Source organism: Acomys minous (genome assembly GCF_964271855.1).
Source record: "Acomys minous genome assembly, chromosome: 16".
NCBI classification, from domain to species: Eukaryota; Metazoa; Chordata; class Mammalia; order Rodentia; family Muridae; genus Acomys; species Acomys minous.
In genome coordinates, this window is record NC_140498.1 from 79,121,922 (window position 1) to 79,141,102 (window position 19,181).

The window sequence follows — 19,181 nt, forward strand, 5'->3', positions numbered from 1 at the left end:
AAGCTGGCCACGTGCCCCAGTGGGTAGAGGACTCAACTATAATACAAACAGTCCTGGGACTGGTCCCCAGCGCAGTGTAAACCAGGGCTGTACATGAGTGATTCAGCACTGGGAGGCAGAGGCAGGAGAATCAGGAGTTCAAACTCAGTGTAGGCTACACAAGACCTTGACTCAAAAACAAATCAATACATTAAGAGTGAAGTGTCCAGCCAGGCCTGGTGGCACACGCCTTTATTCCCAGTACTTGGAGGCAGAGGCAGGTGAATCTTTATGAGTCAAGGCCAGCCTGGTCTACAAGTGAGTTCAGGACAGCCAGGGCTACACAGAGAAATCCTGTCTCAAAAAAAAAAAAAAAAAGAAAGAAAAAGAAAAAGTGAAGTGTTCAGTAAAATGTTTTTGAAGTACAGGAGGGCCCTTATCTTCCTATTTATTCTGGAAAGCATAAGATAATGAAGACGCAGCCACACGTTAAACTATAATCTCTCCACCTAAACACAGAAAAACACCTTCTGTAAGCAATAGCACAAGGCAAGCTGTAAACTAATACAAACTCATCAGCAACAGCTGGATTCTGTTTTTACTTTATGTGCACTGGTGTTTGCCTGCATGCACGTCTGTGTGAGTGTGTCAGAACAAGAGCTACAGACAGTTGTGAGCTGCCATGTGGGTGCTGGGACCTGAACCCCAGTGCTCTTAACCCCTGAGCCATCTCTCCAGCCCCTTGTTTTGTTCTTTGAGATAGTCTCTTTATGTAGCCCAGGCTATCCTGGAACTCCATATGTACACCACACTAGGCTAGAACTCAGAGCTCCCTTTGCCTCTGCCTTCCAAGTGCTTCGAGGCATGCGCCACCATGCCTGGCAGTAGCTGATTTAATAAAAAGGCTGTCCAAGCAAACAAAACTAACAACAACAAACAGACAAAAGTCCTATGTTACATGTGACCACTTTCTTAGTAAGGAGAATGAGGCAGCATAGTTGCTGCTCATATAGAAATTGGTTTTTTGTTTTTTTTAGAATTTAGTATTTGTCTTTGCCTGCACATGCATGGCTGGTACACTCAGAAGCAAAAGAACAAAAGGTGTCAGGTCCACCAACAGTGGTGAGCAGCCAAGCCATGAGTGCTGAGAACCGAATCTGGGCCCTCTACAAGACCAGTAAGCCCTCTAACCACTGGGCCAGCTCTCCAGCCCTATGGGAACTGTGTTCTAAACCCTGAATTACAGGCCTGGAAATGGCTCAGTGGTAAAGAGCACTGGCTGTTCTTCTGAGGAGCCTGGGTTCAGTTCCCAGCACCCACATGGTTGTTCATAACTGTCTATAACTGTAGTTCCAGGGGGTCCAACGCCCTCTTCTGACCCGCGGCAACACTAGTCAAGCAAGTGGTACACGGACCTCCACGCAGCCACAACACCATACACATAAAATAAAGCCTCTAAATAACAAAATTCAAAGTTGACTTGAGCAATGAGGTGAAGGGAGGATGATCCCAGGTCCACACTCATCTCCAGCTGTACAGCAAGTCTAAGGCCGCAGAAGCTGCTGCCTCAAAAAGCAGCAACAAAAGCAAGCACCAGAAGAAAACCTGAATCAAGAAGCTCAGAAGATTAGTTTGATTTAAAAATAAACTTTGGGCTGGGCAGTGGTGGCACACGCTTTTAATCCCAGCACTTGGGAGGCAGAGGCAGGTGGAAATCTGTGAGTTCAAGCCAGCCTGGTCTACAAAGTGAGTCCAGGACAGCCAAGGCTATACAGAGAGACCCTGTCTCAAAAAACAAACAAGAAAAAAAAATAAAAATAAATAAATAAAAATAAACAGAGTTTTACTAACAACAGACTACAGGCAATGTATACCGAGGACAGTAAAGTATATAGGGGTTAACCCTTCCAGAAAAAGGACATGTAAGTGTAGTTTACACTCTGTAGTCCAAGCTGTCCTGTACCTCACAGGATAGCCCAGGCTGGCCTCTAGCTCACTGTCACCTGCTTTGTAAGTGCCGAGGTTAAAATTACACGACACCATACCTACTTTGATTTTTGGTTTCGAGACAGGCTCTCATTATTTTCTCCAAGCTGGTCTCAAATTTGTGAGCTCAAGTAATCCTCTCACCTCAGGCTCCCAAGTGTTTAAGGTACAGGCTTACATCAACACAGCCAGTCTAATAGCATGGTTTAAACATGCTTTCACATAAACAGACTTGAAGAAAACAATTCTTCACCAAGCTGTGGAACTCATTAAATTAGAGAACACGGTTTTCTATTGTCTCTTTGGATCTCCTCCACGCCTTTGCTTTTGTCTTTTTGAGACGAATTCTCACTGTGCAGCTCTAGCTGGCTTGTAGCTCGTGTAGATCAGGCTAGTCTCCAACTCACAGAGATGTAATTCTTCTGTCTCTCCTTCCTAAGTGCAGAGATTAAAGGTATGTGCCACAATCCCAGCTTTCCACCATGTTTTAAAATGACTCTTGTCAGGCTAGAGGGACAGCTTAGTGGTTAGAGCACTGGCTGCTTTTCCAGAGGACCCAGGCTCAATTCCCAATACCTATCCATGGCAGCTCACAACTGTCTCTAACCCCAGTTCTGGAGGCACCAATGACCTCTTCTGACCTCAGTGGGCCCTGAAGGCACTAGGTATACAGACATATATACAGGCAAAATAGCCATATACATTAAATAATAAAATAAAAATAATTTGAAAAAAAAATAAGATTATTCTTGAGACATGAAGCTCTGTCAGGTGACAAAGGGATACTACAGGTACTGCACTAAACAGGTGACTATACATACTGCTGAACCCACAGCCAGTATTCCATCTAACTGAAGCTTTTTTTTTTTTTTAAAGAGAGGGTTTCTCTCTATAGCCCTGGCTTTTAGAACTCACTCTGTAGACCAGGCTGTCCTCAGGAATCTGCCTGTCTCTGCCTCTCAGGTACTGGAATTAAAGGGTGCGCCATCACACCTCACTATATTTTATTTTACTTTAAATTATGTGCACAGATATGTATGCCGAGGGGCATGTGTATGAGTGTAGAGCTAGCAGGGGCCAGAAGAGGGTGCTGGACCCTCTAGAGCTAGAGTTACCAGCAGTTGCGAATTCCCCAACATGGATGCTGTGAACTGAACTTTTGGGTCCTCAGGAAGAGTAGGACTGGCTTACTCTTAACTGCTGAGCCATCTTGAGATAACTCTTTATAGTAAGTCTCTTTTGTTCAAATAATTTTATACAAACAAAAACAAAGACACTAAGCACTGTGAGTTCTGGCTTCTTTGGCAACTCTCCTCCATTGTCCTCCTTTTTGCTGTTTGTCTTTGTTCAGGTGGAGGAGTCTAAACTCAGAACTTTATCCTTTGAGAAACACACACAGCCCCTTCTCTGCTTTCTTTCCTTCTTCTTTTGGGGTTGGAGGTAAGTTGGCTTTTGGGGTGGTGATATTTTTCTTTTCTCCTTTTCCTTTTCCTCCTCTCTTTTTCTTTCTTTCTTTTATTTTTTTATTCTGAGACAGGGTTTCTCTGTGTAGCCCTGGCTAGCCTCGATCTTAGAGACTTGCCTGCCTCCTGAGGGCTGGGTTTAAAGGCGTGTACCACACCTGGCAGTTGGCCTTCTCCACTTTCTTTTCACAGTACTGGCATTGAACCTAGGACCTCTTGTGCCCTGGGCGAACTCTCTATACCACTGAGCTATAGGCTGCCTCCTTTGTTCCCTTAATTTTAAAACCTTTTTGTTGGTGGTTTTCTGAGACAGTTTCACTGCTCAGTCTGACTTCAAACTCACTATGTAGTTCAGGCTGGCTTCAAGCTTGGTAACCCTGTCCTAAATCTCCCAAGTGTTGAAGACTATAGAAGTGATTCATGCAAGGAGGTTGTGTTAATTATGTACCTGCTTTTCTCATTGCAATGGAAACATATCATTCTAAAGACTATGAAGAGGTTCAATTATACATATTAAATCAGGTCGCTAATCACAGAGACAAATGTGGGAGGACATAGTTATAACCTCAGCATTCAGAGGATTACAAGTTTAAGGCCAGTGTGAACTAAATGGCAAGACCCTGCTTCAAATGAAAGAAAACCTGGTAGAAAATAATATATTTAAAAAGAAAAAAGGGAGTTGCTGGGAAAGTGGCTCTGAAGTTAGGAATACTAGCTGCGCTTGCAGAGAGGTGGAGTTCTGTCCCTGTACCCACATGACAGCTCACAATTGCCTATAACTCCTGTGCCAGGGAACTTGATGCCTTCTTCTGGGCTTGTGCAAAAATCTACATAAAGAAAAATAAATCTAGCCAGGCGTAGTAGCACACGCCTTAATTTTTTTCTTTTCTTTTCTTTTTCTGTTTTTGGTTTTTTTGAGACAGGGTTTCTCTGTGTAGCTTTGGCTGTCCTGGACTCACTTTGTAGACTAGGCTGGGCTCTGCCTCCTGAGTCTATAGGGATAGTTTTTAAAGTATAAGTTCAGCTAAAGTGTTTCCTAACAAAGATCAAATAGCTGGGAAAGACATTTAACTCTAGAAAATAATTGTCTAATCTTGGCCCACATACAGAGCATGTTGCTCAACCCTGGCATAACTAGGTCTGCAGGAACAGGAATAACGCAGGATCAGACGTAATCAGGAGTGTGTTGGGAGGAATGGGAGGATACAAGGGATGGGATAACAATTGAGATGTAATATGAATAAATTAATAAAAAATATTTTTAAAAAAAGAGTGTGTCACTGTTCTAGACCTCAACAGTTTGTGGGGACAATCTGTTAATGCAATAGGAGCACAGATCAAGTTCACCAATGGTCAGTGGGCTGTCTGTACAGATGGTTACGCTGGCATGCTGAGTAGGCCTGGAGTAACACCAAGGAAATTTACATGGGGAAAGGTTTGTGAGCACATGTGCAGGACTCAATATGCATGGCAAAATCTCCAGGAACTGTCCCCTAAGCTGTATTTAATAAATTTATCTGATCGATGTCATAAAGCTAGAGCATGTGAATTCAGGCATAAATAACAGGTTGTATGTCTTGGAGTCAAAGGCTGCAGGGATTCCCTCAGACACCTGGCGAGGTGGCATAGTGGGTAAGGGCACCTGCTGCCAAGCCTGGCCACCCAAGCTTGATCCCTGGGACCCACATGGTGGGTGGAAAGTACAGACTCCTAAAAGCTGTCCTCTGGCCAAGCACGCATGCCTATTTACAAATACATATACAAACACACAAATAAATAATAAACAGACAAATATATAAATAAATGTAATTTTCAGAAATTCATCTTACTATATCTGGTATGTGGTCCATCACAGATACCAGACACCAAAGATACACAGGACATATCACAAGACTGGGTCTCTTACCACAAAACAGTTGATGCTAGTGTAAAATGGAAAAATCACTTGCACAGTAGTTCTTAAAGCAAGAGGAATCTGAGGCTTACCAGGGTCTCCAGAATCAATTAGTGATGCCTGCTCTCACAGCATGGTGGTATCTATAACAGCTCTTTGCTTACTTTTTTTTCTGTTTATTTATTTCAAATAGTGTCTTACTATGCAACCCTGGCTGACCTGCAACTCACTATGTAGACCGCACTGGCCTTAAACTCACAGAGATTGCCTGCCTCTCCCTGCAGAGTGCTGTTATTAAAGGCGTGCACCACCACACCAGGCTTGCCACTTTATTTTCACAGACTTACTAAAAAGTCAGTTAACAGAATAAGTGTAGATTATGCTTCTTAGAAGAAGAAAAACAAACCCAAGTTGATTGGTGTTCCTGTAAATACAATATAAACACTGGAGAATTCGGTACATACTGCAGCATAAATGCAAATTTAGTAGAGCTGTCCTTTTGACCACTCCAGTGCAAGAGCAAATAGTCCTCAATGTTACTTTTTACACATTAAAAAAGCCTGTAATTGCCCCCCACCCATCTCACCCCTGCCACACACACACACCAATGGCGGCTTGCTTGAACTCTAAATGTCACTGCTTCTTCACATGATCCTTGTTTCCCTCTCTGGGAGATGAGATGGGGAGGGATCCAAATACAGAAAGAAAAACAAGTTATAACAGACATAATATAATTCATACTACCAGCCTAACAGCTGAGCTAAAGGTCTACAGAGGCAGGCTCCTCTCTTACAAGGAGACCAGTGAGGCTGGCCTGCCACCCTGTAACTGTAGAGGTTCCACAGAGGTGACCAGAGCACAGTGGAAAAGTACTGGCCCTGGAGTCGGGTGTTAGCTGAGCTAAAAGGCTTGTCTTAGGTAAATATCACCTTGTTCCTCTCAGGTATAAGATGACAGGATTACCGTTGTCTCTAACCCTCCCTAAAACCACAGCTCTTGTTTCCAGGCGGTGAGTCTCAGCCTACCTACCCTTTTATAATGCATTGCTTCCAAAAACATCTTCGTCTGCTTATAGATTTCTTGGCCTGTCTTGTGGAAGGTCTTGAGAAAGTCTATGAACTCCTTAGTCACTCGATCCGTCTCAATGCTGGTTTGCCGGTTTATGGAGGGACTGGGAGCTTTGGCTTCCTGAATTTCTGCTGGGAAAAATAAACACAGTAAGTTTTGTAACCCAGAAGTCTGATGTATGGAATTACTCTATGTAGCTAACAAGATTAATGAAATTATGCTTCCATACAGTAAGGCAAATTAGGAAGTATAAGTAGGTAAAACCACACCCTCTAAAACATAGTCAGCAGGACTGGAAATGTCCTCGGCTGGTAGAGTGTTTGCTCGGCATGTACCAGTTTCTGGGTGTCAGCCTCATTAACTCATAAGCTAGGCACGGTGGTGCACAACTATAACCCCAGCGCTCGGGAAGCAGAGGCAGGAGGATCCAGGTCAGTTCAAGGTCATCCTCAGCTGCCTAGTGAATTTGAGATCAACCTGGGCTACATGAGACCCTGTCTCAAAAAACCTAACTACAGGATGGCCAGATGGATCAGGAGGTAGAAAAGCTTGTTGTACAAGCCTGTCAACCTGAACTCAACCCCGGAGACCCACAGAGTGGAAACAGAGAATGACTACACTCAACAATTGAAGTAGGACATAACTATTCTTAAAACTACAGACACAGGATCAGGCATGGTGGCTACAACCTTTAATCTCTATCTCTAAGTTGAGGCCCACCTAGTCTATATCGTGAGTTACAGGCCAGCCAGAGCCTGTAGAAGTAAGCATATCAAGTAATAACAAAAACTCTCACATTTGTGCTACAACCTAACATCTGCGTTAAGGTGAGTTAAAGCTGCAAGGAGGCAGGATGCTCTATTAGACGGCAACATGAGAAGGGGCCCAGCACGCCCTGAAGTCAGAGCTTCCACAGAGATGACCACTGAGTGCAATGGAAAAGTACCAGTGCCACACCCATCAAATAGAGAAAATGAAAAAACTAAAAACAACGGACCTTGGCCCAGTAAGATGGCTCAACAGGGGGAAATGCTTGCCATGCAGGCCTGGATTTATCTCTAGAGCCCACATAAAGGTAGAAGGAAAAAACCCACAAAGGCATAATGTTATCTCCACAGCCACATACCCAACCAATATATTTTTAAGTGTTTTAAGCTAACAGAAAGCAAGTAAAAGATACTCAATAGAAGCTGTTCATTAGGATTCTTTTAGTCAAAATACAATGCTTTGATCTATATCATTAATCTCTAATACTGAAATGCATCCTTTCTTCAACAGCTTTCTTGACCATCCATCACCTGAGTCTGTCAAAATGTCACCAGCAAACATAACGACCAATGGTAGCACAAAGATACCAGGTGACACATGACATTGGAGAACCTTTCAAATCACACTCCACCTGCCAACAGTACAAGGGTCAACTTACTGCTCCACCATTCAGTTTACAAGTCACACTGCTCACAGTGAAAATGCACCCAAGCTGGGTGCAATGGCTCATGCCTGTAAGTCTAGCACTCAAGAGGCTGAGGCAGGAGGATCAAGTTCTAGGTCAGCCTGATTACACAGTGCGTTTGACACCAGCAAGATTCCCACCCCCCATACACACACACACACACACACACACACACACAGAACAATGTTTTGTTTGTTTTTTCCTTTTGAGACAGGATCCTCCTGCCTCAGCTTCCTAAGTGCTGGGACTGCAAGGGTTTAGCACCATGCCCCACAAGAAAAAGAAACCAAAAGGTATTAAAATTGGCCAACTTTACACTTTTACTTGTCTGTTTTTCAGACAGGGCCTCACTACGTAGCCGTGGCTGACCTGAAATTCAGTGAGTAGGCCAGGCTGGCCATGGACTCACAGAGACCCAGCTGCCTCTTCCTCCTAAATTCTGAGAATAAAGACATGGGCCACCATGCTTAGCTCACACTACTTAGGAGAAAAGCTCTGACTTCCACACATGGGGGCATACCTCACCCCTCACTAGATAGACAGACAGACAGACAGACAACAGTTATTTGTATATTTTATGCACATGAGTGCTTTGTCTGCATGTACATCTGCATAACAGAAGAGAGCATCAGAGCACATTATAGGCAGCTGTGGACCACCATGTGAGCACTGAGCCATCTCTCCAATTCCAAGACTGAATCTTAACAGGGAAGATGGGTACTTCATGCATGACAAATACACAAATTAAAGTACAAGAAGATGCCATTCAAAAAGTTAAATAAGGGGCTGGAGAGATGGCTCAGAGGTTAAGAGCACTGACTGATCTTCCAGAGGTCCTGAGTTCAGTTCCCAGCAACCACATGGTGGCTCACAACCATCTATAATGTGATCTGATGCCCTCTTCTGGCCTGCAGGTGTAATGCAGGCAGAGTATTGCACACACAATAAATAATCTTAAAAAAAAAGTTAAATAAGCAATTTAGTAATAATGAAGTAGTTAAAAAGTCAATGTAGTAGAATCAACAAAATCATAAAAATCTATGGTAGTCTGAATAAGAATGGCCCCGCTGTTTCGTGTACGTGCATTAGTCCTCAGTTGGTGAACTCTTGGAAAGGGTTAGAAGGCCTAGAAGGTGTGGTATTGGAATAAGCGTGTCAGTCTGCCTGCGTGCCGCCATGTTCCCCACCATGAGGATAATGGACAAAGTCTGAAACTATAAGCAAGCCCATAATTAAACACTTTTTAACAGTTGCCTTCATCATAGTGCCTTTTCAAACCCTAACTAAGACAAAATGTGAAATTTGATCGCGACAAGAATGCAACCACCTCTTATGCTATGCAGGTGGGATGCAAGTGGCAGAACTTTGAAGGGGGCAATTTAGTAATAATTGTCAAAGTTAAAACCCACGTGTCAAGCTGGACATGGAAGCTGCAGAGAAATCCCAATGCTCGGGAGGCTGAGGCACGGAGAATGTGAGTTCCAGGCCAGCCTGGGCTCCAGAGTGAGTCCCCACGTCACAGCAACAAAAAGCTGAGTGGAGACACTGTAGGGGTCAAACATCAAAAAGAGCTCACTCAACCACAAAGAAGGGCATTCCACAACAAAGAGGCCAGTCTCCAACACACAGCAACCCGAAATACAGACAGCTTCACCACAGCTTCAAAACGCAAAAAGCAAAAACAAAAGTAAGCAGTACAAGACAAGTGCACAGCTGCAGGGTTCGATCCTCCTGAGTGACTGACAAAGCAAGCAGTAAAAGATGAAAAAGAACACAGTATCTGAGCAGGCAGATGGCTCAGCAGGTAAAGGAACTTGCTGCCATTACTGACAACATGAGTTTGAGTCCCAGAGGCCACACATGAAAGAAAAAAATACTACTCCTGGGGCTGGAGACATGGCTCAGCAGTTAAGAGCACTGGCTGCTCTTCCAAAGGTCCTGAGTTCAATTCCCAGCAACCACATGGTGGCTCACAACCATCTATAATGTGATCTGAGGCCCTCTTCTGGTGTGCAGGGGTACAAGCAGGCAGGGCACTATATACATAATAAATAAATAAATCTTAAAACAAACAAACAAACAAACAAAAACACTACTCTCATACCTTGTCGTCTACCCTCACACACTCACTAAGGCCTACACACACATTCATTCTCTCCAATTTTCTCCGATTCTCTGTGTGTGTGTGTCTCTGTGTCTTTCTCTGTCCCTCTGTCTGTCTGTCTGTCTGTCTGTCTCTCTCTCTCTCTCTCTCTCTCTCTCTCGTGTGTGTGTGTGTGTGTGTGTGTGTGTGTGTGTGTGTGTGTGTGTGTGTGTGTGTAAAATAAAACACTTAAAAAAATCATGGTACTTGAGCAATACCATGGATCAATATGACCAAACTAAAATTTCTAGAATGCTCAACACCAGAAACAGAACACCCAGTCCATGTGACAAGATAATAATGGTAATGGCTTACAGTGGGCGCTACTGTGGGGTGAGTGCGTCTACCAGAGAGACTGCTGGGCAGTCCTACATGAGCCAGGCGGTGTTCCTACAACTGACACACAAAGCAGCTGAGACGTGAGGACATTACATCACTCACCCAGTCTTAATTTCATAAGGAGGTGACATTACCTCCTTAAATATGAATCTTAAGAGAACTTATCACTAACCTGTCCAAAGCCACAGGCTAGTAAAAGAAGAGCTGGAATTTGAAAACAACCTGCAATCTCCAGCTCAGGCAAGCTCTTCGTAACTACGCTGTACCACCCTGCTATTACCTCAGCATCTGTTTATGTCTACCCAAGTCAGCCCAGGAGGGGCTCAAAAGATGGATTAGTGGCTAAGAGTACATGCGGCTCCTTCAGAAGACTCGTTTCGTTCTCAGCGCCCATGTAACTTCAGCTCCAGTAGACCCGATGCCCTCTCCTGGGCTCTGTGTGCATGGTACTTACACGCACACACTCACACACATAAATAATAGTGATAATAACAGTTTAAAAAGCCAAAGAAGCCGGGTGGTGGTGGTACACACCTTTAATCCCAGCACTGAGGAGGCAGAGACAGGCGGATCGCTGTGAGTTAAAGGCCAGCCTGGTCTACAAACAGAGTCCAGGAAAAGTCAGGGCTGTTACACAGAGAAACCCTGTCTTAAAAAAAAAGCCAGGTGGTCATGTAATCCCAGCAAAGGGGTGGCAGATAATGGAGCTCACAGGCAGTCAGCTTGCCCAATTAGTGAGCCCCAGGTTCACTGAGATGCCCTGTCTCATAGTAAGACAGAGAATAGTGAGGGAAGGTACCCAGTGCTAACCCAGCATTTCCATAACACCCACACAAATGCACACACACAAATTCTTCAAATCCCTTGGAAGACTGTGCTTTGTTTGCAACCAAGCTCCTGGGCTCTTGAGCTTTCTTTTGTGCTGCTAATATAAAGAAACTAAGAAGGGCAAAGGCTCCACGAATTAAGGAAGTAAAAAAAGTCACAGAATAACAAAGTTGACTACTGCTCTAGACTCCAAGGTGAAAACGCCCTGAGTGCCAGCTGAGTGTCCTCACACAAAGGCCCATCGAGCAAGCAGGAGGAAAGGGAAAGCCCGCCCTGCAAACTGCGTCGCCTGTGAAGCAACAGCCAACAGCTCCCTCACTTAGAAATGAAGGGTTTGTAAATACTTTGAGCTCCTCACCCTCAGAAGTTTTCTACATACAAAACAGCTACAATTTTTAAAAGTCGAGCTCCTAACTCTGAAGAGGTGAAGAAGGCGGGCATAGGGATAATGCCTCTTACTCCAGGAGATGAGGGCAGGAAGATTCCAAATTTGAGGTGAACTACACAGTGGGTACAAGGCCAGCCTGGGGCTCTACACTTGACCCTATCTGGAAACCCAAGGACTGAGGACACAGCTGGTGCTGGTAGAGCCCTTGCCTAGCCCTCAGGAGACCCTAGGTTTAATCCCTAGCACTGCAGAGGTGGATGAAAGATACAAACCAAAGGGTAACTGACAGATGAGAGCTAGCCCATGGGAACATTAATCACCCCTTGCCAGCACTTTGGAAATGTGTACTGGCATGCTAGGAAAGCTACAGAATTCCTAAATGTTAACAGAATGACCTTCTAACACTCAAGAGATAGAAGACAAGGCCAAGTATCTTTTTAAAAAGTTTAATTACATTTACTTAGCCATTTGGTTAGTGTGTGAATATGCATGGACACACTTACAGTGTGTACATGTTGAAGACAATATTGGAGATTCAGTTTTTCCTTCAACTATTTGGGCGCTGGGGGCCATGCAAACTCCAGTCATCAGGCTTGGAAGGAAGTGCCTTTACTAACTGGGCCACTGTGCTGGTGCAAAGCTAAACCTGTCTCTCTTTTGAATTAAAAACATTTTTTTCTTACAATATAAACTAAGAAGGGCAAAGGCTCCACGCATTAAGGAAGTAAAATAAAGTCACAGAATAACAAAGTTGACCACTGCTCTAGACTCCAAGGTGAAAATGCCCTGAGTGCCAGCTGAGTGTCCTCAAGAAAGGAGGAGGCACCAGTGTGGTGGCCTTTCATCCCAGCACTCAGGAGTCAGAAGGATCAATGTGAGTTCTAGGCCAGCCTGGTCTACAAAGCAAGTCCAGGACAGCCAAGGCTACACAGAGAAATGCTGCCTCAAAAAATCAAAAAATAAAACAAAACTAAAAAAGAAAGGACAAGGCTCTAGGCATGGTGGCACACACCTTTAATCCCAGCACTTGGGAGGCAGAGGCAGGCGGATCACTGTGAGTTCGAGGCCAGCCTGGTCTACAAAGTGAGTCCAGGACAGCCAAGGCTACACAGAGAGACCCTTTATCAAAAGGTTCTTCAAGGTCTTCGCTCCTCCCCAGCACACACCCCTCTTCCGGAAGACCTGAGTTCAGCTGCCAGCGCCCACACCAGACAACTCACAACTGCCTATAACTCCAGCTCCGAGAGGATCCCATTCCTCCTGTCTCTCCGAGCACTTGCACTCACATACAAAGACAGATACACGTAATATTTAGAAAGATTTTTTTTTCCCCAAGACAAGGTCTCTCTGTGTAGCCCTGGCAGTCCTGGAACTCGCTCTGTAGACCAGGCTGGCCCTGAACTGCCTCTGCCTCCCAAGTGTTGGGAAGCATGCACCACCACTGCTTGGCCTAAACACATTTTTTAATGAGGGGGGAAAAAGGAGATAAAGGAGCTTTGGAGAATGCTCAGTTGGTAAAGTGCTTTGCTGCACAACATGGGGACCTCAGTTCAACACTCAGAATTCACACAAAAGCTGGACATGGTGGCACAAGCCTGAAATCCCGGGCCTGGGGTTCAGAGACAAGAAGGCCCCTTCAGCCAGTGCTGCTAAATGGGAGGTCTACGAGGCTGTTCCTCAAAAAATATGCTGGAGAACTACTGAAGATACAAAAATGTCAATCTCGGGGGGGGGGGGGGGGGGGGGCGGGCACCTGGGAGCATGCCTTTAGAGGCAGGTGGATCCCTGTGAGTTCCAGGCCAGCCTGGTCTACCATACGAGTCCAGGACAGCCAAGGCTACACAGAGAAACCCTGTCTTGAAAAACAAATGTCAATCTCTGGCCTACACACACACACACACACACACACACACACACACACCAGATGAATGAGGAGCTGAAGAGATGGCTTACTGTTCAAGATCATAGACTGCTCTTCCAGAAAACCCAAGTCTAATTCCCAGAACCCACATGACACCTCACAACCATCTGTTCCAAGGCATCCTACACCCATTTCTGGCCTCTGAGGGCACCAGGCAAATAGTGTTGCATACACATATAAGCAAACAAAACATCCATACATTTAAATAGATGTATGAATACAAATCCATCCACAAGAAAATACTTAATATGAGTTACTCAAGAGCCTCAACTGAGCTTTTTCCTGTTTGTCTGTTTCCTAATAGTACAGGAAATAAGCTTTGAAAGAGAAAGTCAGGGCTGGAGAGATGGCTCAGTGGTTAAGAGCACGGGCTGCTCTTCCAAAGGTCCTGAGTTCAATTCCCAGCAACCACCTGGTGGCTCACAACCATCTGTAATGTGATCTGATGTCCTCTTCTGGCCTGCAGATGTACATGCAGGCAGAGCACTGTACACATGATAATAAATAAATAAATCTTAAAAAAAAAAAAAAAAGCCGGGTGGTGGTGGTGCACGCCTTTAATCCCAGCACTGGGGAGGCAGAAGCAGGTGGATCACTGTGAGCTCGAGGCCAGCCTGGTCTACAAAGCAAGTCCAGGACAGCCAAGGCTAACACAGAGAGACCCTGTCTCGAAAAACCAAAAAAAAAAAAAAAAAAAAAAAAAGGCTGGAGAGATGGCTCAGAGGTTAAGAGCACTGGCTGCTCTTCCAAAGGTCCTGAGTTCAATTCCCAGCAACCACATAGTGGCTCACAACCATCTGTAATGAGATCTGGTGCCTTCCTCTAGCCTGCAGGTGTACATGCAGGCAGAACACTGTATACATAATAAATCTTTAAAAAAAAAAAAAAAGAAGAAGAAGAAGAAAGAAAGAAACAGAGTCTCTGAGGTTAACTTTCAAGTTCAGAAACAGCCACTTCTAACAAGTTATGGACAGAGTGTGTATGACACAAGGAAAACAAACAAGGATCAGAAAAATAAAGGCACAGAAAGTACAAACCAAAAACATTCAGTAGCTAATGATAAGTAGTTTGGATGAGAATGGAGTCTTATAAACAAAATTACACATTTCAATTTTCTTTAGTTCTCCTGTGGAATAAACAGCTTCTTTAAACCAGCAGACAGTACCTCTCAGTCAAAGAGAGTATTACTTTCATGTATTGTCTGGCCATCAAACTTGACTTCCATGTTAAAGTGGAGTAGAGTTCTCTTAGGCTGACCCACCTGCCCCTAGACCTAGTCGGCAGCTTGCTATGGCATGGAAGAAGAAAAGAGGAAATTACCCTTCTTGGATCCAACCCTGGAAGAGGCGCTGAAGAACTTCTTCACTGTGGTGACCTTGCGGGTCTTCTCATTGGTTTTCTTTTCCTCAAACTTGGAGAACGTGAGGGACTGGGCTCCTTGGCTGCTCTGGCTGCTAGCAAAGGCCTCTTCCTCTTCCCGCTGAAGTCTGAAATTCAGAGAGAGGGCTGTGAACAATATGCATCCTCTCCAGGCTTTCCTAGGGTCTAAAAGTTCTTGTTCAATGACTGAGAACGAGCTGTGAAAACTTTATAAACTAACTAACTATACCAAGTGGGTCTGAGGTCTTGGGTACATAACTTTAAGATGAATGTCTATACCTGTTGAAGCCTTCAATGCAGGGGTTTAATCCCTAGTACCTCAAAATTTAAAAACAAAAAACAAATATACATGTTTACTACACCTATAATCTCAACATTTGGGAGGCCAAGGCAGGAATATCACAGAGTTTGAGGGCAGCCTGGGTTACAGACTAAGACACTGTCTCAAATTACCATATTAAGCATCAAGGTTGAGCCAGGCATGGTGGCACATGCCTTTAATCTCAGCACTCAGGAGGCAGAGGGAGGCAGATCGATGTGAGTTTGAGGCCAGCCTGATCTACAAAGCGTCTCTAGGATAGCCAAGGCTACACAGAGAAACCTTGTCTTGAAAAACCAAAAAAAACAAAAGAAAGAAAGGGAAGGAAGAAATGAGGCTAAGGAGGGCTGACAAGATGGCTTGGTGTGTTAAAGGCACTTGTTTGAACCTAGGAGCTCAAAGGGTGTAAGGAGAACTGACCCCACGCACTGTCACCCGCCCTCCATACAAGTCCTGCGGCATTTGCACACTCACACATACAGTAATTCAGTGTAGGAGCTGGGCAGATTGCTGCTCTTATAAAGGATCTAGGTGTGGCTCCCAGCACCCACATGGCAGCTCACAACCTCCTAAAACTCCAGCTCTAGGAGATCTGACAGCGTCTTCTGGTCTCCTCAGGCACTGAACATATGTGGTGCACTGACACACATGCAGGCACCCATACACATAAAAATAAATCTTAAAAAGTATAGAAAGAAATGGAATCTAAAAAGTGTAAGGCTTCGGATGCAGCCCAGATGACAGACTGTTTACACAGCACTCTCAAAGCCCTGAGTTCAGTTCCCAGCACTGCGTACATGGCGGCCCACACCTGCACCCCCAGCGCTGGGAAGGTAACAGCAGAAGTATCCAAAGTCCAAGGTTATCCTTGATGATGCAGTGAAGGCACAGTCAGGGTTAGGACACAGAGAAAGAGCCTGCCTCAAAATATCATTAAAGAGCCAGCAAGATGTAAAGGCACTTGCCACCAAGCCTGGTGACCTGAACTCAATCCCCAAAGCCCATATGGCAGAAGGAGAGAACCTCTGGCTCACTCTGGATTCACTGTGCGGCAGAGAACCCAGAAAGACTACAAATCCAAGAAGTTACCACATTTGTATCTGTACTTTAGCACTTAATTGCAGGAGCTAGAGAAAAACTTAAGGGGTAGAGAGATGGCTCAGCATTTAGGGCACATGCCACAATCTGAGCTCACCACAGATGTGAATGTGAGCAATGCAAGCGCAGTTACTCAACAAATACCAGGTACCTAGCCATGGAAAAGCAGCAAAAGCTAACGTCTGGTTTGGCCCTTCTACTGAGAGAGCATCACAGACTGCAAGATGCCATGGCAAATGATCAGCTCTACTCCTGGCATTTGCCAGACCCCTGCACTCACCAGCGCTTCTGCCTTTCAATTGCTGTCATACTTCTATTTGGACATGATACAAATACTTTGGACTAACCCACTTTTAAAGGAAAAATTAAATGTCCTCAATGCAAGGACCACGTATACTAACTAATCAGTGCTGGCTACTGTGCTACACTCTTGCCAGGCTGGGCATGCCAAAAGAATGAGGAAAGCAATACCGGAGAGGCACTGGCCAAACCCTGTGTGTGGCATACCGCATGTATGACCTCATTTCATCTTCACCATAAAGTATGCTTGCCTTCCAAAGAGGTAAGGACAGCACACTCAAATATAAAACAAGTAGGGCCAGGTGGTGGTGGCAGCGCTCGCCTTTAATCCCAGCACTCCCAAGGCAGAGACAGATGAATGCTTAAGTTCGAGGTCAGCCTGGTCTACAGAGTGGGTTCCAGGACAGCCAAGGCTACACAGAGAAACCCTGTCTCAAAAAAAAAAAAAAGTAAGATAAACAAACACAAAGTATGCTTGCCTTCAAAAGAGGTAAGAACAACAGACTCAGATATAAACTAAACAAACACAAAATGAAGAAATCACTAAAAGTGATTCATTAAGTGCTGTTGAGAAGTAAGACAGAATCCTCCTGTGGCGAGCTGACCTGCTGATAAAGTTCTCAACAAGAGATAAGCATGCCTGGGCAATGGCAGGACTGTGTATCTGTTGTGTCACTGGGAGCCACACCCCACTCCACATAGCCAGTGAGGCCCTTTTACCGTTCTGCCAGCTCCCAGTCCTCTTGGATCTGCTTCTGCCGGGCCTTGTGGTACTCCTCCCTCCAGCACTTGGAGCAGAAACCCTGCCAGGCAGGGTTGCCATAGTAACCACATCCTTTCTTGCACAGGAGCTCAGACTGATCCACATGAATTCCCCGGCGTTCGGACTTCAGGCTCATCTTCTTCCTGATAATCAAGGAGTGAGAAAGCACTGAAAATTAATTCAGTACCACGCTACTAAAATACAACACTTATGAAGCAAACTATAAATGTCCAAGATCTTCAAACCATAAGGGCAGAAAGGAAGAAGAGACGGAGAGAAGAAAGTACAAAATCCAAAGTTGAACACAGCAAGTTCAAGCAGAGTCATGGTAAAGAAAGGCTTCAATCTGAAGCCTGAAATACACAGAGCACCTTGAGAGACTAATACTGGATTAAAGACCTAAGCATAGAGCTCTAAACTCCTAGAGGAAAAGCTTCCTGACACTGGCAAGGACTTCAAGACACCAAAAGCACGGGTAATAAATAGAAGCAACAAAAACAGACAAATGGGGGCCAGGCGTGGTGGCTCACGCCTTTAGTCCCAGCACTCGGGAGGCAGAGGCTGGTGGATCGCTGCGAGTTCGAGGCTAGCCTGGTCTACAAATTGAGTCTAGAACAGCCAAGGCTACACAGAGAGACCCTGTCTCAAAAAACTAAACAAACAAACAAACAGACAGACAGACAGACAAATGGGACTACAGCAAATTTGAAAGCTTTGCAAAACAAACAAAGCAATCAGCAGAGTAAAGAGGCCATCTATGGAATGGGAGAAGACATTTCCAACCTCTACCGAAAAGGTAAACCCTAGAATATATGAAGAACACTGGCAACCCAGCAACAAGGTAGGAAAGGAGTGGGGGGGGGGGGGTGGAATAGGCAGCTCTCCAAAGGAGAAATAAAAAGTCCAACAGACAGCAAGGCCCTGTCTCAAGAAACACACCAGAAAGGGGGTGGTGGAAGCTGAGAAGATGGCTTGGCCACCTAGGAATATACAGTAAGACTGTGTCTCAAACAAAGATGACTAACAAAGACCAGGCATGTTGACATATGCCTGTAATTCCATCAATCTGAGGCAGGAGGACTGCAAGTTCCAAGCCCACCTGGCTTATAGGAATCTAAAGATTTCGGCCACCATGGCTGATAACTTCAGTTTGATCTCCCGGACCTACATGGTAGGTAGATAGAAAAGCAAATCCTAAAAGTTGTCCATTGGCCTTTTCATGTGTGTGGTGGCTCATGCTAACACACAAACGAAATTAATAAAACATACTTTTTATATGGCCAATAAGCTGGGTGTGGTGGTGCATGCCTTTAATCCTACCATTTGGAAGACAGAAGCAGATGGATCTCTTTGAGTGCTAGGCCCCCTACGAATGCACAGTAAGACTGTCTCAAGCAAACAAACAATGACTAACAAAGACCAAGCATACTGGCATATGTCTGTAATTCCATCAATCTGAGGCAGAACGAGTGCGAGTTCTAGGTCCACGTAGACCGTTTTACAGAGTAAAACCTTAACTTGAAATAAATACTTAAATAGAAAACACATGAGAGAAACTATTGGAATAAATCAAAACCACAATAAGACACTGCTTCACACTGGTAGGAAAGCCCCCTTAAGCACACCCCCATAGATCGGAGGTGTTAATGTGAATGTAGAGAAATCAGAACCCTTCTGCATTCTCAGTACAAATGCAGAGGTATAGCCACCAGAGACAACCTGTCTGTTACATATAACCTGTTTTTCCATCTACAAGGCTGGAACTTGGAGGTAAATTAATAGCCTGGTGACTGATCTATATTATCTATAGGACCAGGCCCTATCAAGCTCCCACAACGAGGTCCAGAGGTGGCTAACAG

At 44.7% G+C, this 19,181-nt stretch overlaps 2 protein-coding genes across 6 annotated transcripts in view; both read right to left on the reverse strand.

Annotated features, from left to right (window-relative positions):
• The window catches only part of TMEM248 (transmembrane protein 248), a 128,496-nt gene that overhangs the window by 37,115 nt on the left and 72,200 nt on the right, over positions 1 to 19,181 (reverse strand). The gene's annotated exons all lie outside the window — the stretch shown is intronic.
• Positions 1 to 19,181, reverse strand: part of RABGEF1 (RAB guanine nucleotide exchange factor 1) — a 44,146-nt gene that overhangs the window by 9,932 nt on the left and 15,033 nt on the right. For 4 of the 5 annotated variants that reach the window (XM_084762558.1, XM_084762557.1, XM_084762560.1 and 1 more), the window contains exons 2-4: positions 17,280 to 17,465; positions 14,783 to 14,949; positions 6,352 to 6,521 (exon numbers count right to left, since the gene is read on the reverse strand). In XM_084762558.1, coding sequence (XP_084618684.1) covers positions 6,352 to 6,521; positions 14,783 to 14,949; positions 17,280 to 17,458 — 516 coding nt within the window. In that variant the 5' untranslated portion in view covers positions 17,459 to 17,465. The remainder of the gene's footprint in view (positions 1 to 6,351; positions 6,522 to 14,782; positions 14,950 to 17,279; positions 17,466 to 19,181) is intronic. The other variant, XM_084762561.1, reaches the window with a different exon arrangement.